The sequence below is a fragment of the Sciurus carolinensis genome, chromosome 2, assembly GCF_902686445.1.
Source record: "Sciurus carolinensis chromosome 2, mSciCar1.2, whole genome shotgun sequence".
Lineage (NCBI taxonomy): Eukaryota > Metazoa > Chordata > Mammalia > Rodentia > Sciuridae > Sciurus > Sciurus carolinensis.
In genome coordinates, this window is record NC_062214.1 from 21,036,575 (window position 1) to 21,062,180 (window position 25,606).

The window sequence follows — 25,606 nt, forward strand, 5'->3', positions numbered from 1 at the left end:
AAGAAGAGCAGCAGGCCACCAGCAAGGCCTGAGTCACAAAGTGAGGGGAGAAAAATTCAGAAAGGGAATCCTAACTTCTAACTTCCTAGTGATGTCTGTTTGGGAAGAAATCCACTACAGCCGCTGAAAACAGAAAACAGGAGATTGGTTCTAAAGATGAGAGTATTCCCCGAGCCCCATGATGGGAGGAGCACCCTGCCCTAGGAAGGAAAGGAATCTAGACAGTAGAAGGTTCCTCTTCCATTTGCTTGGAGAGAACTTTCTCTTCATCTCTTATCTTTGCTCCTTTGTATACATTTGGTTTCTTCTCCCATCCACCCCCTTTTCTTTCTTCCTCAGATTGGCTCTCTCTTTGGCCTTGGTCATAGGGACCAGAACTCCCAAATTTTAAATTTTCTTCTTTCAGAAGACCAGCCAGAAAGACTGACACTCTTGGTCCCAATTCCAGATCCCTGCAAGAATCTATTTGGTTTTGGTGTCTACTTCTGGACATAAAAACTGTGGCCAGGGGAACAAAATAACTCAGTAGCAACACAGTTGTGAGGCTAGGGACCAGAGATATTCCCAGAGAAGCAGGGTAGACATTTCAATAAGGTTTCCACAGCATTCACATTGACGTTACAGTACAGTAACTGCTCACATTCACTCCCTGAGATATGTCTCAGTTCTCCCATACAGATAAGGAACTCAGACATAGGAAAGTTGTATGATACACCCCAGAGTAAGTGGCAGAGGCAGAACTCAAACCCAGGGACCATTGAGTCCCCAAATCCCCTTTTTTCTCTCTCTGTCACTCTGTGGATTTTCCCAGCAGAGCTAGGCAACTCTCCTTTTGCCAATTTGCAAACCAAAAGTCATTTCCTTTTCCAGGACAAGTAACTCAGAATGACATTAGACATGATAATAGAGACAACTGGTTTAATAGAATTAGAATGCCTAAGTTAGAAATTATCTGTAGTTTTAAAAATACTGAATAATAGATACTAACAGTTACTGAGGGCTACTAGGTATTATGAACTTGTGCGTTCAGTACTCAGCAACCTCCATGGAGCTAAGTAGTAGTGTTATCTCTACTTCTACAGATGAGGAATGGAGACACAAGGAAGCTCAATAACTTTGTCAAACAGGTAATAAAAGGCAGAGCCAGGGCCTAGGGTCTGGTCCAGAGTATGAACTCCTAGCCCCTGCACTGTCCTGTCACCCATCCTGTGGAGCCCAGAGCAGGGTGCAGAAGAGCTTGCTGCTGTCCTTGCAGGCACCTGCACCTCTGATCATCTCTGGCCTCTAAAGTTTTTTTCCTCTCCCTGCAGGTACTGATACAAGAGGAACCCCTGCGATCTCTGTTCAGCCCTGTGCGCCAAGAAGTCTTTATTACCATTGCAAACCTCAGGTGATATCCTTGTGCTCTTTACACATGTATCCTGGTTCCTCACTCAGGGCCAATGCCAGAGGCCACTGACGTGTTCTCTATTTAGATAGGGAAAAGGAAGACAAATCCATGTTTTCGTGTAAGAACTTTGATTTCATGTACACTAACATCCATATCTCAAGGACCTTGTTGGAAACTTCTTGGAATTCAGTTTTGTCCAAAGTATATTCAGTGGAGAGTGACCTGCCCAATACATGTTTCATAACTGTAAATTCCAAGTTCTAAGGGGTTAAAAGGCTATCTGCTGTCTACCTGTCTTGGAGGTTTAAACTACAGTGATTAAAATGATTAAAGGTACTGAAAAGTCCTGTAGTTTAAAAAGTTTCCTCGCCAGGTGTAGTGGCACTTTCCTGTAATCCCAGTGACTCGGGAACCTGAGGCAGATCGATCTCGAGTTGAAAACTAGCCTCAGCAAAAACAAGGCCCTAAGCAATTTAGACCTTGTCTCTAGATGAAATACAAAATAGGGGTGGGGATGTGGCTCAGTGGTTAAGTGCCTGAGTTCAATCCCCCAGTACCAAAAAAAAAGGTCTTGTTGTTTTTGTGGTAATGGGGAGGGAGCCCAGTGGTGCTCTACCACTGACCTACACCCCCCAGCTCTTTTTATTTTTATTTTGAGATAGACTTTCATGAAGTCTCTGAGGCTGACCTCAAACCTGTAATCCTCCTGCCTCAACCAAGTAGCTAGGATTACAGGTGTGCACCACCATGCCCTTCTACATAGTTAAAAAGTGTTTGGGCTGAGGTTGTAGCTCAGTGGTTACGTGCTTGTCCTGCACATGTGAGGAACTGGTGTTCAATCCTCAGCACAACACAAAAATAAATAAGTAAAATAAAGGTATTGTGTTCAGCTACAACTAAAAATATTTTTTTTAAAAAAGGGTTTGCCGGGCACGATGGTATATGCCTGTAATCCCAGGGGCTCGGGAGGCTGAGGCAGAAGGATCATGAGTTCAAAGCCAGCCTCAGCAAAAGCGAGTCCCTAAGCAACTCAGTGAGACCCTGTCTCTAAATAAAATACAAAATAGGGCAGAGATGTGGCTCAGTGGTTGAGTGCCCCTGAGTTCAATCCCTGGTACCCCTCAAAAAAAAAAGTGTTTAACTTGGGATTGGGGCTATAGCTTAGTGGTAGAGTGCTTGCCTAGCATGTGTGAGGCACTGTATTCAATCCTCAGCACCACATAAAATAAATAAAGTAAATGTACTGTGTCCATCTACAACAAAAAATAAAAATGAAGTGTTTAACTTGCTATTCCCCAAACTCGCATTCAGCAGAACACACTTTAGAAAACTGCATGTTGCTACAAGTAGGCTATGGCAGACTTGCTTTGTGGCTGAGCTGGAGGAAAGCCTGAAAGGGTGTCACTCCAGTGACTTTTTGGGGGAAAGTTCATGTAAATAGATTGATGAGCCAGCCCATTTACCTCTTCCTTCTGAGATACACCAACCCAACTACCCTTTCCTTTTTAGTTACTTTGGATCCCTATTTATCAATATCAAATCAAATCCTCTTCCCAACTTGTTCTTCCTAAACTTTCTTTTCTTAGTTACCACAACGTCCATTTGCTGTTTGGCTCTGAGGAACGAACTGACTTGTTCGAGGTTATCACCAGAAGTATGATCACTCTGCCGCCGCTAAATATTCTTACCCAGCTGCAGGAAATCACGCCCTGTGGGCCCTACAACCCTGAGGTAACTAATGCTTTGCTTTATAACTTGCCATCATGGGGTCAACTGGTCTCTGCCCTTTAAGAGCATTTGGTTTTTTAAAACTAGCCAAAAACCATTTAGTCAAGTCTAGTGAATAAAATAGTCGATTGAATTACATGATAGCTTTTCTCCCTTAATTTTTGTTCTTTCATTTCCCCTTCACTCCTTCTTTCTTTTTGACTTTAAAATAAGGTGGGCATATTCATGCATGTATTTTTACAGATGTTTATTTGTGGACCACCATGTGCTAAGCATTGTGATGGGCAGTGGAAATACAAAAGTGGAACTTAAGTTCTAATGCAGAGGCAAACGGTTGAAGGATAAATGTGTCCCCTCGCAAGTTGTTAAGTGTTAGAGACAAAAAAAGGCAGTGAAAGAGGAAGAAAGGTACTATGGTTGGGAGGCACAGGGGCTTTTTTACGGAGGAAAAACCTTTCTGGTAAGAGTAAGACTTGAAGGAGGAGAGAGGGAGCCTCTTGGCATAGGGGAGGGTAAGTGCAAAGGCCCTGATTTTCTTCTGTGGCTGCTAAATGTTGACCGATAAAGCAGTTACTTACGAAGATTTACTCCCCTGTGTTTCAAGATATCAGAAAGAGTCACCTGTATCTTAAGGACCCTGATGTAGTTCCCCAGATGTAGTTACAATCAGATAATACTGAGGTGTCCATTTGAAATGAAGATTTATTCTGGCTCATCTCATGCCATAAACCACCTACAGTCACTTTTACACTGCGTTTGCACCTTGAGGAAAGCCTTAAGTGTACAGAGCTTGGGGAACTTGACGGGGAGGGCACATCGCTGATCCTGCCCCTGTTCAGTGTCTCTACAGGCAAACGTTCCAGGCATTCTCCGAGATGCTTCAGAGTTTGGTGGTAAAAGACCCACATTTGGAAAATCTTGACACCATTTTTCAGGTAAGCAAGGTATGAAGGGAGAACAGGGAACTATTCCTATTCACTGGGGAAAGTGGGAGAAGATGTGAAGGATTCATTGTAGGAGGCATGCAGTCATGGAGAGATCAGCTCTCTGTTTTGAGTCAGAGACTTGGGTTCATTCTCACTGCAGGTCCTTGGTTATGAGTCCTTAATTTCAATTCTGAAAGGAATTTGCTCTCTCAGCATCTCATTTCTTTTTCTTGACATGGAGATAATAAGTACTGTGAATGTTGAATAAATGGCCTTCAGCAAGTGGTTTAAATGGTTGCTATAATTATTCCTTAAATTATTATAGTGACTAGGGAACAGAATCAGCCTCTCATGAGTTATTAAATAGGCAACTTCCCACCAAGTTGGACTCAGGTCATAAGTGACCACCTGCTCTCATGTAACTGTTCCAGTATGTGCCAGTCTGTCTGTAGTGTGCATTTACTGCAGTTCAAGTCTGTTGCTCTTTTGCCCCCCACCTTTATTTGGTACCAGGGATTGAACCCAGGGGCACTTAACCACTGAGCCACATTCCCAGCCCTTTTTTTGTTTTTTTATTTGGAGACAGGGTCTCATTGAGTTGCTTAGGGCCTCTCTGAGTTGCTGAGGCTGGCTTTGAACTTGCAATCTTCCTGCCTCAGCCTCCTGAGCAGTTGGGATTACAGGCATGTGTCAACTTGCCTGATTTGCCCTTTATTAAGGGTGCTGATATCCCAAAAAGGAATACCCCTTTAAGCTGTTATTAATCATGTGCACCTAAGTACAGATGGGCATTTGTCCTTGCCATAGCTGACCTTGAAATTATTCTTATTCCTCCTCCATTTGTACATTAATCCACCAGCCAGATTGGGTTTCTCCCCTTTATCTCATTGTACTGTGTATTTTCTTGCCTTGGCAGCTTAATTTAAGCCATGTTTTCTACCTGAAAAGCACCCCCCTTTTTTGTGGGGCCGGGGGTTGAACCGAGTACCTTGCACATGTGAAGCAAGCACTCTACCAACTGAGCTATATCCCCAGCCCCAAAGCCCCTTCTGTATGAGCTCCTACTTGTGGATATTGTCTTCTCCGCCAGTCCTTCCCTGTCTTTGCAGGCAGATGCAACTTCTCCACTTCCAGAGTTCCTTACTAGCCCAATATTAACTTTATTTCTTTCCAAAGCAGATTTGAAAGGGCTAAAGACATAGAGAAAAATAATTACTGAAGAATTATGAGGCAACGTAGTAAGTCTAGAAAGTCAGCCTGAGCAGAAACCAGCCTGCCTTGCTTGTCATCGTGCTGCTTCCTCTCCATCTTAAGCCCATTTGGCATTTAGGGTGGTATTTGCAAACATCAAAATACTATGGGTCTTCTCTCTCCACCTTTTCTTCCAAAGAGAATAAAGATGTTATCCCAGACATTCCTGATAAGCCATTTTGCCTCCCTTTCTTTTTTTGCAGCACTTGGAAACCTGGTTACAGTCATCGAAGGACCATGAGCGGAAGCGGGCGACAGCCAGCATGGCCCAGGTTCTGAAGTGCCTATCCAGACATCTCTGCCTGAAGGTGAGCAACCCTCTAGTTGCAGAGGAAGAAGGATCCAAAGCCATCTTTCCACTGCCTGTTTCCCCTCCTCTTTAGGACTCCCAGCCTGGGTCTGTGTCCTCTTGGTGCTCATGGGCTATCACAGTACTCAGCCCCTCTCCTCAAAGATGAGCCAGGTACTGTGTGTTAATCTCTGTATCTCCATTGCTGAGCAGTAAATTGGAAGGAACCAATGATATAGTAATGCTTTTGAATGAATGAATAAATAAGTGTGATCTGAAAATGTCTCAGGGCACATGGTAGCCCAATGTCTGTGCAGATTGCTTTTGAAGAAATGAAGTCCAGCAGGTCAATTCAAGTCAATAAATTTAAATACCTCCTAGCATCTCAGAGCAAATGCATGCCTTTCTTTTTTTCAATCTCTCACCTCTCAATTGTTCTGAATCCTCCTCTGTAACTTCTAAAAAGAATTTCCCCAAACTAAACTCCTCCCTGGATCTATTCCACTCTTCTTTTGGAAACCTCTTTCCTCTTCCCCAAGCAGATCTTCCGGACACTGAAGCTGCTCCTATTCTCCACCTGTTGTTTCTAGGAACTGTGTAATAAGGCCTGGGAATTGGAAGATAACTTGGTGGGATAGTATTGTGGGGTCCTTATATCAGAATTTTCCTCAGGGAAGTTGTTCTCAATACAGATGTTCTAACAGTTGTGTTTAAAAACATTTCACCATCTTTCATATTTTTCACATGGAAAATATGTATAGGCTTTTCTCTCCCCCTGACTCACTTTCTTTCTCCTCCTCACTTTTCACACTCCCTTTCTCTTTCCTTTCTCTTTTCCTCTCATTTTCTCTCTTACCCTGCAGGGAGACACTCTGTTTGCTTAATAAACTCCCTTATGTGATTTCCTGTGTCAGGCGTGGTTTTCGTGGGTTTTCTTACATTGGTGCTGTGACTCAGGATGGGATCTTCCACTGTCTCTTAAGCAAGTGGAAACCCATCTTATGCCCCAGTGACCCCTGGACACAGCCTCACCTTCCATTTTGCCCGGATGCTCTGCTCTGCATCCATCACCAGACTTCAGATTAAAGCACCCATCCCCAGATGCCTTTACAACTTGCTTTTCCCCAACCAGACTTCTACCATGGACCCCTCAATTTACCCGATTTCTAAAAAGGGAACTCCAAACTGCTTGCCCCATACTGCCCCCTTCCAGCTCGAAGAAGCCAGAAGGGTCATCGTCCCCTTTCCCTATAGCAGTAAAGGAGTTAAGCCAGAATTGGGTATAGGTGGTTAGTGTAGAAATCGGGGATCATTAAATCGAAGAAATGAAGTCCATGAAAACGATCTGCCTCTGGAAGACTGGAAGTTGAAGACTGCCTCTAGGAGAATGGACTTTTTACATCTCACCTGCAAAACCAGCCCTAGTCACTTAGGCAGGAAGAGAGAGAAGGCAAAAAACAACTGGAGAACAAAAGATTTTCTTATAAAAACAGAAACAGGGGCTGGGGATATAGCTCAGTTGGTAGAGTGCCTGCCTCGCAAGCACAAGGCCCTGGGTTCAATCCCCAGCACCACGGGGGAAAAAAAAAAAAAAAACAGAAATGGGGGAATGTAATCCAAAGCTGCTCCCCACCTTTCTGTTGCATCACAACCTAGCTTGTCAGTCTGAAAGCTGCTCTCCCCGCCTTTTCCGGTGCAGCCATTTTCCCCACCTCCCAACTACTTATCAGTCTGTGAACATGCTAGATACCTATTGGTTCATCAGTCAGCTTGCAAGTATCCTTCTCCGTTATTGGTCCACTGTTAGCCCAGCAGAATTCAACTGCTTAAGGACAGCTACCCCGTCATCTTTTTTCTCTTGCTTTTCTCTCCCCCTGACTCACTTTCTTTCTCCTTCTTGCTTTTCACACTCCCCTTCTCTTCCCTTCCTTTTTTCCTCTCATTTTCTCTCTTACCCTGCAGGGAGACACTCTGTTTCCTTAATAAACTCCCTTATGTGAAAAAAAAAAAAAAAAAATATGTATAAACTACCCACCTCCTCATTGAAGTAAATTTGACCCCTTATTACTAGGGACTGGGAATATAACTTAATTTCTAGAGTGCTTGCCTCGCATGCACAAAGCCCTGGGTTCAATCCCTAGCACCAAAAACAAACAAACAAACAAACAAACAAAAAAACCCTATATTAGTGAAAGAAGATAAGTAACATCTGACACCACTGACCACCTACAGTTTCAATAACAACAATGCATTCTTCTTTCTGCATTCCTCAACCTCTAATTTTAGCCACAGATTAAAGAAGAAGAGAATCTCAAATAACTTCCTCCTACACACATAATTTCTCTCTAGGCCCTGCGTTCTTCCTTAGTATTTTTTCTTCCCTACAGAGTTGTTAATATTGGAGTGCTTGTCCTAGGTGTCTTGGGGGTCTATGAACATCCAGAAGTAGTACCAGAATTTTTTGTTGTGTAATCTTATGGATTTTTTAGAAGTTCTATAGCTTTTCTTACATGGAGTTATAATTTATATAGAAAATGAAATCCACCCAATTTAAGTATATATTTCAATGCGATTAGGCAAATGTAAATTCTCTGAGTCCATAACTTTTTTATATTCTCAAAAAAATGTAAAGAATAAAGATAGGGGCCAAGGACATAACTCAGTGGTAGGCCACTTGCCTAGTACCCTTGAAGCCCTGGGTTTGATCCCCAGTACCATCAAAAAAAAAAAAAAAAAAAAAAAAAAAAAAAAAGAAGAAGAAGAAGAAAAAGAAAGAAGAATAAAGATAAAGAATTAAAAAGACAGGGCATGTTGTTGGTGTGTGCCTGCAGTTCTAACTCCTCATGAGGCTGAGACAAGAGGATCACAAGTTCAAGGCCAGCCTGGGCAACATAGTAAGACCCTCTCCCCAAAAAACAAAATACAACAAAAAACAGAATACAAAAAGGGAATATTAAAGAAGGACTTAGTGACCAGACTAATTCTCCAGTGATTTTTTATGTGTGTTATAATAAACTTTGGAGTTTTTTAAGTTAAGAATATCAGTGCTCACTTTGGCAGCACATATACTAAAATTGGAACGATACAGAGATTAGCGTGGCCCCTGCGCAAGGATGACACGCAAATTCTTGAAGCGCCATATTTTGTGTAGCCTTTCAGAGGGCTCATAATTGTATATTCTCAAAAAAAAAAAAAGACTATCAGTATGCAGTCCTGGGACATAGCTCAGAGGTAGAGTGCTTGCCTCACACGTGTGGGGCACTGGGTTCCATCCTCAGCACCACATAAAAAAATAAATATTGTATCCATCTACAGCTAAAAAAGTATTTTTAAAAAGGAATATCAATGTACTCATCATAGAAAAATATTTAAGTTTTGTTTAAAAATAAAAGGAATAAAAATTATTCGTGGGGCTGTGGCTATGGCTCAGTGGCAGAGCATTTGCCTAGCGTGTGTGAGGCACGTATAAATAAGTGAATAAAATAAAAGTCTATCAACAACTGAAAATTTTTAAATAAAATAAAATAAATTATTAGCTTCTTGTTGTCATTTAGAGATAGACACCCTCAACATTTATATTTATTCCTTCCAAGCACTTTTTGTGCATGAGTACTGGGGTGAGGGATTCCACTTTAGTTCCATCTAATTTGTTCTCTCTCTGTAGCCAGAATTATCTTCTTGAGACTCAATCACTCCTTTTCTTTTTTTCTTTGCTTGGATTTTTTTGTGGTGCTGGAAACAGAACCCAAGGCCTTGTGCATGCTGGGCCAGCCCTTGTTTGTTTTTGTTTGTTTGGTTTTCTTATTTGCGTTCCTGTATTTTTTTCTTTTCCCCCCATGAACTCTTTTGATCTAGTGATTTGCAGCTGTTGTTAGAATGCAGGGTCTTGTGTGATCTGGCTCCTCCCTGCCCCTGATCAGCTGGTCTGTAACTTACATCTTTGTGTAGCTGTGGCTTTATTTACCCTAAACAGCCCCTAGAGGCTGATGCTCACAATATTTCTTGTCTTATTTCTGAAGAGCTGCAGAAGATATTTATTTCTGCCTCAATCTGAGGAAAAGTTGTGCTACTTCTGCATGGCTGTTTGCTTCTTATAGACAGTGGGAATCATATTCTACAGGACATTGTATGTATATCTCTGCATTAGCCACGAGAAAGTTCAGAGCCTAGCTCTGTGGCATGCCTCTTTAATTTTAATTTTTCCTATTTTCTTCACTATTCTAAAGTATATTCTATTTATAGTATGATTTTTACCAGCTTCCCTACATGTTTTTTCCATAATAAAGTAGGGTGTCAATAAACAATTTTTTTTTGTACTGGAGATTGAACCCGGGGCAATTAACCACTGAGCCACATCCACAACCTTTTTTTTTTTTTTTTGTATTTTATTTAGAGACAGAATCTTGCTGAGTTGCTTAGGGCCTCCCAAGTTGTTGAGGCTGGCTTTGAACTCATGATCCTCCTGTCTCAGCCTCCCAAGCCACTGGGATTATAGGCATATACCACTGCACCCAGCCTCAATAAACAAAATTTTTAAATAGCACTAAATGCTCTATCTCACTTTGTATCCAGCTCTTTTGCTTATCAGAATAGCATGTTTTCTAGTATTGTAAATTCCTCAGCTACTTGATTTGTAATGGTTGCATTCAGAAGGCTGTACTATAATTCTCTTTAGCATTATTGAACAATTATTTCCGAAAATGTGATCTTTAAAAACAGTACTAGAATGAACATCTTTATGCACAAAACATTTTCATTTTTCAGATTATTTACTTAGGTTATAATTGCCCTATTTAATGCCATCTACTGTCTTCATTGTATCTATACATGTTAAATGTTAACCCTTCAGAGATCTAAGGGCTGAATATCATCCTTGAACTTCTCTTGAGTTGGGAGTAGAAGTGGTTTGCTTCTCACCTGTATTCTGATGGCATTTTTCTTTTTCCTTCTTAATTAGCCTCCATTGCGATTCCAAAGACTTGGACACCTAGTGGCTGTGATGGCGCTGCTGTGTGGGGACCCACTGAAAGCTGTGGCAGAGGAGGCTGCAGAAGGCACACACTACCTGCTGCATATCACCCTGAGGCTGAAGTGTAAGGCAGTGCTGAGGGCAGCCAGGCCCTGTGCAACATAGCAGCAGCCTTCTGTGCCCTCCTTCCCCTTGTTCTAGAAAGCATTTTCACAGTCGTTCAAACAGAGAAAGGCACACAGTCCATAGCAGAGATGAAACAATACTAACTCAATCATTAGAATGAGAACACTGGATCAGTGTCAGCCATCTGTGTTGCCATGGAGTGATTAGTTTGTTCATAAGTGGGAGAGGTTCCTGCCATCATTTGGGCCTTCATTCATTTATTTTCCCATAAATATTTATTTATTATTTTTTCAGGATCCCACAATAACGAGAACACAAATGGTCCCAGTTCTTACATTAAACAAAGCCTAGTGGGGGTAATAGGCAGAGTCAGTGAATAATTATTATTATCAATAAAGGTAACTATCATGAAGGGAAATTGTAGGGGCCATAAGTAAGAATCAAATCTAGCTGTGGGGCTCAGAAAAGTCCTCTCTAAAGATAATCTGAAGAATAAAGAATAATTATGCAGGGGTTCAGGTAAGAGCATATCAGGCAGCACATTGAGATTTCCTATAGATAAATTTTCAGCAATGTGAGGTCACACTTAAGCATGAGAAAAACAAGGCACTGCAAGGACTTGGCAGACTCAATAACAGCACACATAACCAGATGTAATGGCACATGCCAGTCATCCCAGCAACTCGGGAGACTGAGATTGAAGGATTGCAAGTGGGAGGCCTGCCTCAGCAATTCAGTAAGAAACTTGGTGAGACCCTGCCTCAAAATTTAAAGAAAATGGGGGTCTGTGGATGTATCTCAGTGGTAGAGCACGTCTGGGTTCAATCCCCAGCACATACACACACAAAAAGGCCAGGAGAACTAGACTTCTAAAAACATCTGCTATTGAAATTGTCAAAATTTCAGGGGGGCTGGGCATGCCTATAATCCAGTGGCTTGAGATGATAAGGCAGGAGGATCACAAGTTCAAAGCCAGCCTCAGCAATTTAGCAAGCCTTGTCTCTAAATAAAATATAAAAAAGGATGGGGGATAGGATATGGTTCAGTAGTAAAGCACTCCTTGGTTCATAATTGGTTCAAAAAAATTTTTTTTTCCCTTGGGACCTAAGCTTCCTGGGAGACCACTCAAAATTCCTCACCAATGGTGAGATGCAGTAGCATGCCTTGTTTGAAATCACAAATCACTCAGAAACTCTGCTCTTACAAAAAGCCCTTTTATTTCTCCTTTGGCCCTTTTTATATATTGCTCTACAAGAAAGAGCAAGCAAATCAGCCTTCAGGTTGGCACTGCCCCCTTCCCCAGGCATTTTTGTTCAGTGAGCTCTTGGATCCAAAGTGGAGATCCACCAAACTGGTAAAATCAAGAAGAAAGAAAGAATCCAGAAAGTAATAGTATTTCATACTTTCTTCTTAGATGTTACTCATGACAAGAAAAACCACCAAAGTTTGAGAAAAGCATTGAAAAAGTGTCGTGAATTCCTAGAGCTCTACAGTATTAAACGGTTCTACCGTTATCCCTTCAAAATTGCCCAGGTAATTAGAATGGCAGCTTGAAGTTTTGGCCAGGATGAGAAGCAACCAGAAGTCTCATTTATTGGTACATGGTTTCCATTTTACTCATGTGAAATGGAAAAAATCACTTTGGAAAAAGTTCTGGTAGGTTCTTATACAACTAAACATACCAGCTGCATGAGGAACATGTTCTCTAAACATCCCATAGTTCAGAGAGGAGACACCATGTTTCTGACTCTTACATACTTGTCCTCTTGGTTTAGTGGCTAGGCCTACCTGTTAATGAGGCCAGTATCACTGTTTCAAAGTGGAACAGAAAAGGCTGGACACCCAGGAATTTTCAGGAAGCAGGTTTATTGACTGCATTCGGTCCAAAAGGCAATTGCCTAAATCATTCTCTGGACCAAGATTTTGGAAATTTTTTGAATTTTTTACCCAGTGGGAGGAGCTTGGAGGTTTACATAAAAATAATTCTTTTTTCTTTGAGTTCTCAGAAAGTGCTTTTTGTCCCATCCTCTAGACCATACAGAGGTTTCACAAGTTTTTTCTTTTTTTTTCTTTTTTTTTTTTTTCTGCAAACCTGGCAGAAGAAAGAGGAAACCACCAACCTCAATGCTTTCTCCAGAAGTTTTTTTTTTTTTCTGACATTCTGTGTAAAAAGCTTTCTGAGAAGAGGAACTTCTATGTTATAAATATGATGGGGGTTTTTGTTTCATTATGGTAAGGGTCTTCTTGGTGGGGTCTCTGGCCTGCTTTAGTTTGGATTTCTCTTGGGACTAGTTTTGCTTCCACAAATTGCCAGCTGCTTGCACATGTGAACCCTTGTCACACAAAGGAGCTGCAACGGTGGGGTTGAGCCAGTGAACCACACACTTTTTAATTAATTCAGATTTTCATTATTGTAAGAACAAATACTTATGCATCAAATGTGCCGACCAGGCATGTTAGGAATTAGGGAAAAAAGAAAACAGTTCTTACTCATGTAGGGTCAAAGGTAATTTAACCTCTTGTGCATCAGTTTCCTCATTTATACAATGGGCATCTGAAAAAGTTGGGATGACTCAGTTGCTGTGAGAGTTGAATGAGATTCGGTGTGGAACATGCTTGGCTTAAGGCCTGTCACATAGTAAGTGTCCAGGGTTCCTTGTGTAATCATGTGAAGGACTTTATGCACTGTCCAGTGCAATGCGAAGTTCACTGTCTCCTGATGGGACATTTTAGTTGGCCCGGGACACTGTCAGCTGTCTAATATTACGGTGTTTCTTTTCTCCTGCTCCTACAAAGTGTCTCTGTTTGAGGAACTCAAAATAAAACTGCTTTATAAAAGCCAGAGCAGTAAAAGCCCTGCACCGACATTAGCTGTAGACATTTGGGTTGCTTTCAATTTCTCACCTTTGTAAACAGGACGGAAGTAAACAGTCTTGTACATCACTGTACACTTCTCTGATCGTTAACTTAGTTCATGGCTCTGTCATACCATATTTACTGGAAGTTTATTTGTTCTAAATCATTTCAGGTCTTTGAAGTTTTCCTCAATTCAGATGAACTCTGCCAGTTCATAATGACCACGTTGGATGGCCTCGAAAATCTGAAACATCCCTACTCCCAGCAATCAGCCGGAGAGTTGCTGATAACATTGGTGAAAAACGCAGAGTCCCGATTTGAGAAGGTAAACACTTACCTTCTGCTCCTCAACTTCAAGGTATCTTCTGTGCCTGTTCAACCGCAAACAGCTGCTGGTGGGGACAGAGTCAAAGCCTTAATCCATTTGCTCACAAACATTCCTCCAGTCGTTTAGCATATACTAAACAACACCTGTGTAAAAACTAGGCAGGGAGAGTTAAAAGATTTAAGGTGTGGTCCAGGAGAGGATTTTTCTGGGGAGATAGAATTTTCACATGTGAGAATGGTAACTTCAAATTAGGCTCTTACCCAAGTAAAACAAAACCTATAAGTGACCCTAGAAGGAGACAGACTTAACCTGAAATCAAGAGAATTTATCTCAAGTTGATACATCAAGAAATAATAAGGAAAAATAAACCATCTACATCATCTAAAATACAGAAGGACATAATGAAAGGGCTGAAAGGGATAAAAACATTTGCCTCTGGAGGGTAGACCTGGGGAATAGGGAGGAAAGACCCAAGGGACCATAGGATTTTTAAATTGTGTGCATGTTGTACTTTGAGAAAAAGAAAAAGTAGAGGCTAGGGGATAAATCAGTGTTAGAGTGCTTAACTAGCATGTTATGAAGTCTTACTTCCAGCCCCTCCACACCACAAAAATAAAATAATAAAACATAATTTTAAAATGATGAAAACCCTAAGTGAGATAAGCCAATCTCAAAAAACCAAAGGACGAATGATATCGCTAATAAGTGGATGATGACACATAATGGGGGGTGGGAGGGGTTAGTGTTAGGGTTAGAGTTAGGGTTAGGGAGGTGGGCAAGAATGGAGGAAGGAAGGACTGTATAGAGGGAAAAGAGGGGTGGGAGGGGTGAGAGGGAAGGGAAAAAATAACAGAATGAATCAAACAACATTACCCTATGTAAATTTATGATTACACAAATGGTATGCCTTTACGCCATGTACAAACAGAGAAACAACATGCATCCCATTTGTTTACAATAAAAAAAATGATGAAAACCCATATTTTAAACTATTAACCCATGAAATCACAAGTTTTCAATTCTGCGAATATTTCAACAAAATTGACATGTGCATTAAGATAGGTTGGAAATCAATCTAGAACTTATGTATATTATGTCACAATTATATTTTTATTATTAATTACATAACATATTACATAATTATATACCGTATTTAAGTTTTTATAGGTGTTCCTCAACTGGGATGATGGGACAAAATGGTCTAAAACAGCAAAGAGGCACAAGGAGCATGCGGGAAGCAGGGAGAGATGGCACAGGGATCCTGTGGGTGCTCCCAGTGGCAAAGCAAAGACCAACTGCGGAAGCTTACCCAAAGGAGGTGCTACCGCAGGAGAAGTCTGAACACAGGGTATTTTCCAGGATGGGTTCAGTGACTCAGCAGTGTTATGCAAAGACCCAAGGGCTTTTCCTTCTTTCTGCTTTTCCTGTTCATGTGGTCATAAGGTGGTCACAGCAATTTCAGACTTCATGAGCAGGTCAAGACTATCTAGAAGGGAGAAACATGCTGCTTTCCTTTTTGTCCCTTTATTCAGGGAGGAAAATCTTTCCTAAAAGCCCCCATTAGATTTTTCCTCATGTTTCACTGGCCAGAGCTGTATCATGTGCTCATCCTTCACCAGTTCCTGGTGACTGATGATGGTAGTGACAGCTGTCTGGTGCAAGGTTGTTGAGGACTGCCTCTCTGAGGAGCTAAGAGTTCCACAGAGACCTGAAGCCAGGGGTCTGTGTGGGAAGAGTAGTCCTGCTTCCTTGACCTGGCCGGATAGATGTATCTGAAAGGAAGGCGGGTAAGGACTGCCCCCATAATCAGAGTCAGAGCGGAAAAAAAACAGCTTTCTTGTAACATATCTTAGTTCATTTTATTATAAAATCAATATGAAATCATTGAGAGAAAATTAGAAAAAATAGATAAGCAAAAAATAAAATCTAGGGCTGGGTTTGTGACTCAGCGGTAGAGCGGTTGCCTGGCATGTGTGATGCCCTGGGTTCAATCCTCAGCACTGCATATAAATAAATAAAATACAGGTCCATTAACAACTAAAAAATATTTTTAAAAAACCTAATATCCTATCACTCAGGCACATTAATAACATTGTATATACAGCCTTCCAAATTTTTACGTACAGATATATCTCATTTTATTTATTTATTTATTTATTTGCGGTGCTGGGGATTGAACCCAGGGCCTTATGCTTGCGAGGCAAGCACTCTACCATTGAGTTATTTCCCCAGCCCCAGATATATTTTGAATAGTTTTGATTTTAACTTTTTAATAACATCATTTTGTTTAAATGTCACTTCCTAGCTACTTTTCAGAAATGGACACAGTACCTCAGTAACCATCAGTATCTCACAAGATTAAGGTCTTCGTGAACTTAGTGCTTTCTTTTTCTTTTTCAGGTACCAGAAATTATGGGCATTATCTGTGCCCGGCTATCCATAATCAGCCAGCCTAGAGTCCGCCAACAAGTCATAAATACTGTGAGTCTGTTTATCTCCAGGCCCAAGTACACAGATATAGTGCTCAGCCACCTTCTGTGTCATCCAGTACCATATGACAGGTAAAGCACCCTGAATAGCCTCTGGACTAAATTGGGATGTGTGGCATATCACTGAGTATTTTTGAGGGGTGACCCTCAAAAAATCTAAAGATTCTCTTGTAGAGGAGATAAGATATAGTTACCTGGGAGATAAATCAGACTATAATGCATCAATATAAGACAATCCAACAAACCCAGAATGAAGAGCATTCTATAAGATAATTAGATTGAACTTTACAAAATAAAAAGTTAATGTTAAAACTGGGCATCGTTATGTGTACTTGGAATCACAGCAACTTGTTAGGCTGAGGCAGGAGGATCACAAGTTCAAAGCCACCTCAGCAACAAAGTGGGGCCCTAAGCAACTTAAAATAAAAAATAAAAAGGGCTGGGGGTGTGGCTCAGTGGTTAAACACCTCTGGGTTTGATCCTCTGCACCAAATTAAAAAAAGTTAATGTCGTGAAAGAAAAAATGATAGAAACACCATTCTAGATAAAAAGATACTAAAGCAACATAACCCAATGCATTATGTGACCTTGATTGGATCTTGGATCAAAAATAAAAGCCATAAAAGAAATTTTGGAGAAAATGTAAATATGGCCTCTACACTATATTATTAAATTAATATAATTTGCTTAGGTGTAACATATTATGGTTAAATGGAAGGATTTCCTTTCTGTAAGAAGACAGAGACTGAAGTTATTGAGTTGTGAAAAATGATGTTGGCAACTCGCTTGCAGAATGATTTCACCCCAAAATAAGTAAATAAATAGATACTTTAAAGGAAAGTATAAATATATACCTAGAGAAAAATATAATCATAGAGATAAACAGACAAAATCGGTTGTTTTTAATATTTATTTTTTAGTTGTAGGTGGACACAATACCTTTTCTTTTATTTTTATGTGGTGCTGAGGATTCAACCCTTGGCCTCACATGTGCTAGGCGAGCACTGTACCACTGAGCCATACCCCAACCCCCAAAATAGGTTTTGAGCTGGATAGTTTTTCTATTAGAGGCATCTGGCAGTTCCCAATATGCCCACAAGCCAGGAATCATGTTCAGCCATTTATTGTTGTTTTATTTTGTTTGTTGGGCTTTTGCTTTTTCAGTGTTGGATCTTGGCTTGGGATCGAACCCAGGGCCTCGCACATTCTAGGCCAGCCCTCTATGATGGAGCTCTGTCCCCAGCCCTCTTCTTCGTTTTTTTAGCCCTCCTTTTTTTTTTTTTTTTTTTTTGGTACCAGGGTGCTTAATCACTGAGCCACATTCCCAGACCCTTTTATTTTTTTATTTTGAGACAGGGTTTCACTAAGATACTTAGGGCCTTACTAAGTTGCTAAGGTTGGCCTTGAATTTGTGATCCTCCTGCCTCAGCCTCCCAAACCTCTGGGATTACAGGCATGCACCACTGCACCCAGCTAGCCCTCCATATTTTTAACAAACTCCCCAGATGATTTTTTTCCCACACTAACTTCTATGAATCATTGGCTTAAAGGCTATGTACTTCCTAATTCAGATGCACTTATAGCACTCTTTGAAATGTGCAGGAAACCAAAAGCATTTGAGAGTATTTCTTTCACAATAAATAGTTTCTTAAAGCATTTTATTTCGTCCTTCAGGAATTGAGAGAAAATAACCAACTACAAGTAAACATAGGGTTTTCTTAACATCTTCCCAGGATAAACATTTATGTTCTACCATCTACTTGTTTTCTCAGCCATGAGGCTTTTCATCTTCCCGCATTTCCTTTTAAGTGAAATGCTTAGATAGTCTCTAATGCCCTCAGTTTTAGAACGGGTCTCATGTAGATAGTTGGAAGATCATACTTTAAAAAACACTATCTCTAGCATACAAAAATACCTAGGTAGATTCTGAAAACAGGAGACTGGATTGGGTTGGTGGGGGTGTAGCTTAACAACAAATCTTGCCTAGCATGTCCAAGGCCATAGGTTCAATCCCTAGCACTGGAAAAAGAAAAAAAAAAAAAAAAAAAAATTAAAAGCATGAGTAACTCCCAATCTTCCCTCCCCAATCACCTCCACAATATATATATATAACTCTCAGGTCCCACAATAAAAAAGATTTTTTTTTGTAAGTTGAGGTCTCTGTGTTGCCTAGGATGGCCATAGCTATAATTTCAAATTGGTAGCTTCAATAATTTGAAAATTATTACATATTACTTTTCCTTAAGATTTCTTCTAAGAAGGATCAAAGCTTTATTTCAGGGCTTGACCTTAGCCAATCTGGGGACCACAGACTATATTGAATAAAAGTGCCTTTGAATACCTAGCATTGTGCTAGGCCCTAAAGGATCCCCAGCAGGGCCAGGCATAATCTCTTCCTTCCGATAGACACACACAAAGAGAATTGAAAATGGTACATGTAAGAGTGAGGCAACCTATAGAAAGAAGAAATTTTTAGAGTCTCCTGGGGCTAGGCGTGCTGGTGCACACCTGTAATCCAAGCAATTTGGAAGGCTGAGGCAAGATCACAAGTTCTAGGTCAGCCTCAGCAACTTAGTGAGACCCTGTCTCAAAATTCTAAAAAATTTAAAAAAGGGCTGAGGGTGTAGCTCAGTGATAAAGCACCCCTGGTTTCAATCTCCAATACCCCCCCCAAAAAAAAGTGTTATGGAAACTCACTCATTCATGAGAGACATGGTGAAGAAGAAGCCAACATTCACAGAAGAGGTGACACTGGAGCTGGACCTTGAAGGATGTTGATGGGCAGAGGAGAATTTTGAGAAGGAACTTCTGGTTTAAGAAAATGCTGGAAGCAGAGTTGGAGGGTTTTCAAAGTCTGGGGTTTGTTTGGCGAAAGTGAATGGTATGGGGTGACGACAGCACAGAGTGTGTGATGGGCACGTAGTGGGACTGAAAGTCACGTTAGGACCAGTTTGCGAATGGCCTCAAAGTCTGTGCCTGGGCAAAGGGAACTTGATTCATTGAAACCTTGGAAGTTAACTATTATGTACTCAGATGCCTTTGATACTCTGAGGAAGTGAGCAGAGAGGAAAACCTCTTATAGACTGGATCCCAAGCAGACTCCAGAAAGGTGGTTATGATAGGTCTTGGATGAGCCACTCTCCTGAACCTTCTTGTTCTGGGGTTTCTAGGCATCTGGCTGAGTTGTGGAGAACCCTGGAGGCAGAGCTGCCCAGCACAACCTGGATCCTGTGGAGGCTCCTGAGGAAGCTGCAGAAATGCCATACTATATGCCAGGAGAAGATGGCCTACGTGGGTGTTGCTGTAAGTCATCGAGCTCTTTCCCACTAACTTTTGCCCCCCATGCTTCCCTCCAGGCTGACCAATCCCACCCAGAAAATGTTATTTTTAGTCCCTCTCAAAGGTTGTTTTTGTCATCCATATTATATCTACAGTGCCTCTACCCAGGGATTGACATGGAGAAAGCTGGGAATAGTGTAGGAATCAATATGGTTTAATGTATTTAAAACATATCTTCTTCATTCTTAAAAAAAATATTTATCATCATAGTTAAAGAGTAACACAACTTCGTGAAATTTTTAAAATAATATGGATATGAAAGTGTGTAAAATAGAAAGCATGGGCTGGGGGTGTAGCTCAGTGGTAGTGGTAGTGCCTAGCATGAGTGAGGCCCTGGGTTCTATCCCCAGCACCTCAATAGATAGATAGATCGATAGATTGATAGATAGATAGATAGATAGATAGATAGATAGATAGATAGATAGATGATAGATGAAAAAGAAAGCAAAGGTCTCCTTGAGCAGTGGTTGTCAAGGATTGATGATAAATATTCTAGACTTTTCAGGCCACATATAATCTCTATTACATAGTCTTTGTCTTTTAAAAAAATAATCTTTTTAAAAATACAAAATCTTGAATCAGGTGCTGTGGTATGCACCTGTAATCCTAGCTGCTCTGAAAGCTGAGGCAGAACAATAGCTTGAGCTCAGGAGTTCAAGGGAGGAATGGGCTACATAGTAAAATCCTGTCTCAAAAAAATAAAATAAAATAAAATAAAATAAAATAAAATAAAATAAAATAAAATAAAAAGGAGCCATATAGTGCACTAGTGCATGCCTGTTATCCCAGGGACTCAGGAGACTGAGACAGCATGATCTCAAGTTCAAGACAAGACTCAGCAACTTAGAGAGGCCCTAAGTGACTTAAGGCCCTGTCTCAAAATAAAAAAAATTTTAAAAAGGGCTGGAGATATGGCTCAGGGTTAATGACCCTGAGTTAAATTCCTGGTACCAAAAAAAGCAAAACTATTCTTGACTCATGTCTGTGCCATCTCCCTGAAAATGAACTTTTTAGAACTGTTTATACATATATAAACATTCTGTATGTATATTTCATAAACTTTTTCCCATTTCCTTTCTTTTAAATATGTGTTACTTTTTAAAGTGTTTCATGTTCACAGCAAAACTGAGCAGAAAGTACAAAGTTCTCCCAAATCCCTGGCCTTTACACATGCACAGTTCCCCTTCTTTCAACATATACCTTTTACTGCATTTTCTCCCCTATCAGTTTTTACCTTTCTCTGATCTAAGTTATTATAGCTTTTTTTAAGCTTTCAAAATTCAATATTTCTAATCTGCTATTGTCTCTTACTTTCTCTGTTCTTATGGACTTGTTCCCTTTTTAAAAATCCATGTAATGTCATTTTAGTACAGTTCTAGAAGTTAGGACAGATAAATGTATATATTTATCATATAATTAATCAATAAAATTGTATATATATGCACATATATATTAATATGATTATATTACATACACTATTTGATGCCTTTTTAAAAAAATTTAACAAATGTATAAACTACTCTTTATGTCAATATGGAGAGTTTCCTGTTCTTTCCATGGATGGTTAACCATTTTTTTCTTTTTCTATATTTTTTATTGGTGCATTATAGTTGTACATACTGGTGGAATTTGTTGTTAGATATTTTTACATGCTTATAAAATAACAATATAATTTGGCCAATATCATTCTCCAGTGTTTCCCCTTTCCTTCCCTTTCTCCTTTCCCCTGGTCCTTTTCCTCTGCTTTACTGATGGATTTTCATGAGATTCCCCCCTTCTACCTTTTTTCCTCTCTAGCTTTCACATAGAAGAGAAAATATATGACCCTGGACCTTTTGAGTATGGCTTATTTCACTTAACATGATGATCTCTAGTTCCATTCATTTTCCTGCAAATGTCATAATTTTATTTTTCTTTATGGATGAATATATACATGTCTACTAAGTCCATTTGATTTATAATATCTTTCAGGTCCAAAGAGTCTTTACTGAATTTATGCCTGAATAACCTATATGTTGGCGAGAAATGTGTATTGAAATCATCCAGTATCATTAGACTGGGATCTGTCTGAGGTTTTAACTTGAGAAGTATCTCTTTATGTAATTAGGTGCATGAATGTTTACGGCATCAAATTTACTATGGTTTTATCTTCTTGTTGGATTGTTCCCTTTACCAGTATGAAATGACCTTTGTCTCTTCTGATTATTTTTGTTTGGAAGTCTGCTTTGTTTGATATTTGTTTGATATGAGAGTAGCTATGTCTGCTTGTTTTCTGGCCTCATTTACATGGTATATAAATTTCCATCCTTTCACTTTCAACTTGTGACTGCCTTTGCCTGTAAGGTGAGTCTCTTGCAAACAACATATAGTTGAGTCTTGTTTTTTAATCCATTCTACCAGCCTATGTCTTTTAATTGGAGTGTTGAGACCATGTATATTCAATATTACTATAGAGAGAGGTTTATTAATTCCTGTCACTTTAATTTATTTCTAATGTATAATTTGGTCATGTTTCTCATTTGCTTAGCTACTCTTCAAGTGAGATTTGTTTGTTTGTAAACTCTGAGGTGTTTTTCATTTCTTCCATGTGGAATATTTATTTTCTGTAGTGCTGGCTTATTAGTCATGAATTCTTTTAGTTCATCCTTATCTTAAAAGGTTTTTATTTCCCCTTTGATTTTTGAAGGATAATTTTTCTGAATATAGCAATCTTGGTTGACTCTTATTTTCTTTCAGGACTTAAACACATCATTATAAGCCCTCCTGGCTTTTAGAGTTTGTGCTGAGAAATTAGAAGTTTTTCTTATTGACTTGCCTTGAAATGTGATCTGATGTTTTTTTCTTGAGGCTTTTAAAATTCTATCCTTGTCCTGTATATTTGGCATTTTGATTATAATGTGTCATGGAGAGGTTCTTTTTTGATCTTGTCTATTTTGGTCCTCAATGCCTTCTTTATCTGGATGTCAATCTCATTCTCAAGGTTTGGAAATTTTTCTGTTATTATTTACCTGAAGAGGTTATCCATTCCATTAGCTCACCTCTCTCCACTCTCTTTAGTTCCAGTGATTCTTAACTTTGGTTTCTTAATGTTGTTCCAGAGTTCTTGTATATTCTGATCATGATTACATATTTTCTATTCTTTAATAATGTCTTAATGTTCAAGTGTGAGTTTTGTCTCTACTATTTTTGTATTCAAATATAGCTGAAGTTTGAGTGTGGTTAATTTATGTGTAGAGTAAGGTGCACTGTCTTTTGACTGGGTTTAGTTCAGCAACAAAGTCTCTACCCTGTGAACTTGTGTCCCTGTAGCTTCCCAACACCTCACAGGATAGGGGGAAACAAACAATAGCAACAATCAATGCAAACAAATACAGCATTAAAATAAATACTCGGTACCTACTACGACACCTGTCACACTACCACAAAACCAGAAATGGTGGGGTCAGCAGTTGCCAGTAGTAAAAGCAAAATAACCACGAACTAGATCTGACATTAAAGTAAACAGCAGGTGTTAACTATGTCATCTATAACAGTATTAATTGCAACAACCTGAATGGTGTAATAGGAGTTATATAAACCAAATAGTTCTAAAAGATGGTAAAAATAAAGTTCCTTATGAGAATAAGAAAGTTTAGGATATTTGAAATGTGAACAGAAAGAATGCAGAAGAGATGTAGCAAGAGATGGTTATAAAGAAAGAGGAGAAAAAATAGCAAAAATGAAGTAAAGGGAGAGAGAAAGAGAGAACAAGAGAATTTGTTAGTGGGAAAAGAAAGAAGAAAAAGAGAAATGAACAAAATAAACACAAATAAGCCCAAACCCTAACCTGCAAAAGATAAAGCAAGGAAAAATAACTAGTGTAAAAAAATGCTGAAAATGAGAAAAAATAAGCATATATGTATATATGTCCATGAACCACTCAGCACAGCAAGAACACCAAAAAAAGGAGGGAAGGAAGGACGGAAGGAAGGAAGGAAGGAAGGGAGGGAAAGAGAGAGGGAGGGAGGGAGGGAAAGAGAGAGAGGGAGAGAGAACAGAAAGAAAAAGCAAGAAAGGAAAGAAAGAAAAAAGAAAGAAGAAAAGAAAAAAAGAGAAAGAAAAAAGAAAGAAAGAGAGAGAGAGAGAAAGAAAGAAAGAAAAAGAAACGATTCTGAATGAAAAATAAAAGAATCATCTCCACTGAGGTGGTCAAAACAGTCAACAAGAGTGACTGGTCACTACCTGTGCCCAACTGTCCTTCTCTGTTTCTTCTTGGGCTATATGCCGAGAGAGAAAGTGTAAGGGCTGGGGGTTGGTAACCTCTTCTTCTTTTTGTGTTGTTCACCAAGCTGCCAGTTGGATTGCCTAAAACTGAAGCTCTCAGCTTCCCTTCTCACCAGTGTAAGGTAGGATGGCATGTCAATTGGAGTTTGTCTGCACAGACTAGATCCAGCACTCCCAAGGTAGGGCTGCCACACAGTTCTTTGAGGGAGTTCTGATGATTGGGGCTTAGGTCTAATCAAGTCTGAGGGGTTTTGTTGGGTGGTATCTGCTGTGGAGAGATTAGATCAGTATACCCCTAGGCCAGGCTGAGGCCTATTTCTGCAGGGAGTCAGGATCTTAGCAACCTCCCAAGAATTCTACTCATGGGACAAGGAAACCAATCTTCCGCAAACTTTGCTGCCTGTGAATACAGCCGTCCCAGGCTTCGTCCCTGAGTGCTTATACCCACCTGTTCATCCAAACCCTCTTCAGCTGGTCATGTGAACTGCCAGACTCACAGAGAAAGAAGTTTGACTCCCCTTCATTTTTCTGACTTGTATCTGCCTAGGTAGTCTTCTTTGTGCCTGTTTCACTCATGTTCTGCTAGATACGCCCTAGGCCACACATTAGGCACCTTCTGGGGCAGTACGACATTTGCTGTGCTCTCCCAGACTCCCACAGTAGCAAACTGAAGTGTGGCCTCCTCAAGATGGCTCCGGCCTCAGCTCTTCACTTGCCAGTTGAGAAATACAGATTTCCTGTCAAACACCAGTTCACTGTGCCACCTCTGAATCAGCTAAGTTTGGGCTGCTTTTCTGATCTACAGGTTTTTCCATGCCAGGTCTGTCCTTTGTGTTTCTCGCTCTGTTATCCCTCCCCTCTGTGGTGAACGGTATAACCACTGCTACTGCTGCTGCCGCCACAGCCAACTTGGCTCCAGTGTACTTTGTTCAATACACCTGAATTTCTGAGTCTCCAAGACACTATGACTGTCCAGTATTGAATTTTAGTGACATTCCTCTTTCACCCACCTTGCTGAGCGACTGTACTCCTGCTGCATGAATCCAAAGCCATGGAGCAACTGGAAATGGAGCCTTCCTCTAATTCACCATCTTGAATCTCCTGGGTAGCCATTTGTTTTTAAATACCTTTTTGTAAAATCTATTTTACATGGTATAGAATCTTCTCATTGTTGTTTTTCATGATTTGACTTTTGAGAGGTGGTCTCACTGTTACCCAGGCTGGCCTGGAAACCCCTGGCCTCCAACGATCTTGCTGCTTCACCCTCCTGAGTGCTGGGACTGTAGACACAGGCCTGGCTCAAAATCATTCTTAATTATCAAGTTTCCTGTTAAGTGAACATTTGAAAATTTTCAAACTTTGCCATCAAAACAGTGCTACAGAAAACTTAACCGTGTGCACATAAATGCTCTCATACATACTCAATGTTTCCCTAAGATGAAGTCCAGCGGAGGGGAATTCTAGTGCAAAGGTGTAAAGCTGCTGCCACATTCCCAGCTGGTCCTCCAGAGCACTGCCCTTCCACCAGTTGGCACAGGATGGCTGTTTCACCTCACCCTCACCACCCTGAGCATTTCCAACCTTGTCACTGTTTTCTCACTGTTAGGTGAGAAAGGACCATGTTTTAATAATTTGTTTTTTGCAAGGTTGAA

At 40.2% G+C, this 25,606-nt stretch overlaps 1 protein-coding gene and 1 non-coding gene across 5 annotated transcripts in view; both read left to right on the forward strand.

Annotated features, from left to right (window-relative positions):
• Nucleotides 1-25,606, forward strand: part of Mroh8 (maestro heat like repeat family member 8) — a 59,893-nt gene that overhangs the window by 16,357 nt on the left and 17,930 nt on the right. For all 4 annotated transcript variants that reach the window (XM_047540580.1, XM_047540581.1, XM_047540582.1 and 1 more), the window contains exons 5-13: nucleotides 1,311-1,390; nucleotides 2,977-3,121; nucleotides 3,958-4,053; nucleotides 5,499-5,603; nucleotides 10,542-10,677; nucleotides 12,094-12,212; nucleotides 13,708-13,860; nucleotides 16,264-16,424; nucleotides 19,523-19,655. In XM_047540580.1, the coding sequence (XP_047396536.1) occupies nucleotides 1,311-1,390; nucleotides 2,977-3,121; nucleotides 3,958-4,053; nucleotides 5,499-5,603; nucleotides 10,542-10,677; nucleotides 12,094-12,212; nucleotides 13,708-13,860; nucleotides 16,264-16,424; nucleotides 19,523-19,655 (1,128 nt within the window). The remainder of the gene's footprint in view (nucleotides 1-1,310; nucleotides 1,391-2,976; nucleotides 3,122-3,957; nucleotides 4,054-5,498; nucleotides 5,604-10,541; nucleotides 10,678-12,093; nucleotides 12,213-13,707; nucleotides 13,861-16,263; nucleotides 16,425-19,522; nucleotides 19,656-25,606) is intronic.
• On the forward strand, nucleotides 8,629-8,732 carry LOC124978352 (U6 spliceosomal RNA). The gene has a single exon (XR_007107387.1). It is a non-coding gene; the product is annotated as a U6 spliceosomal RNA (small nuclear RNA).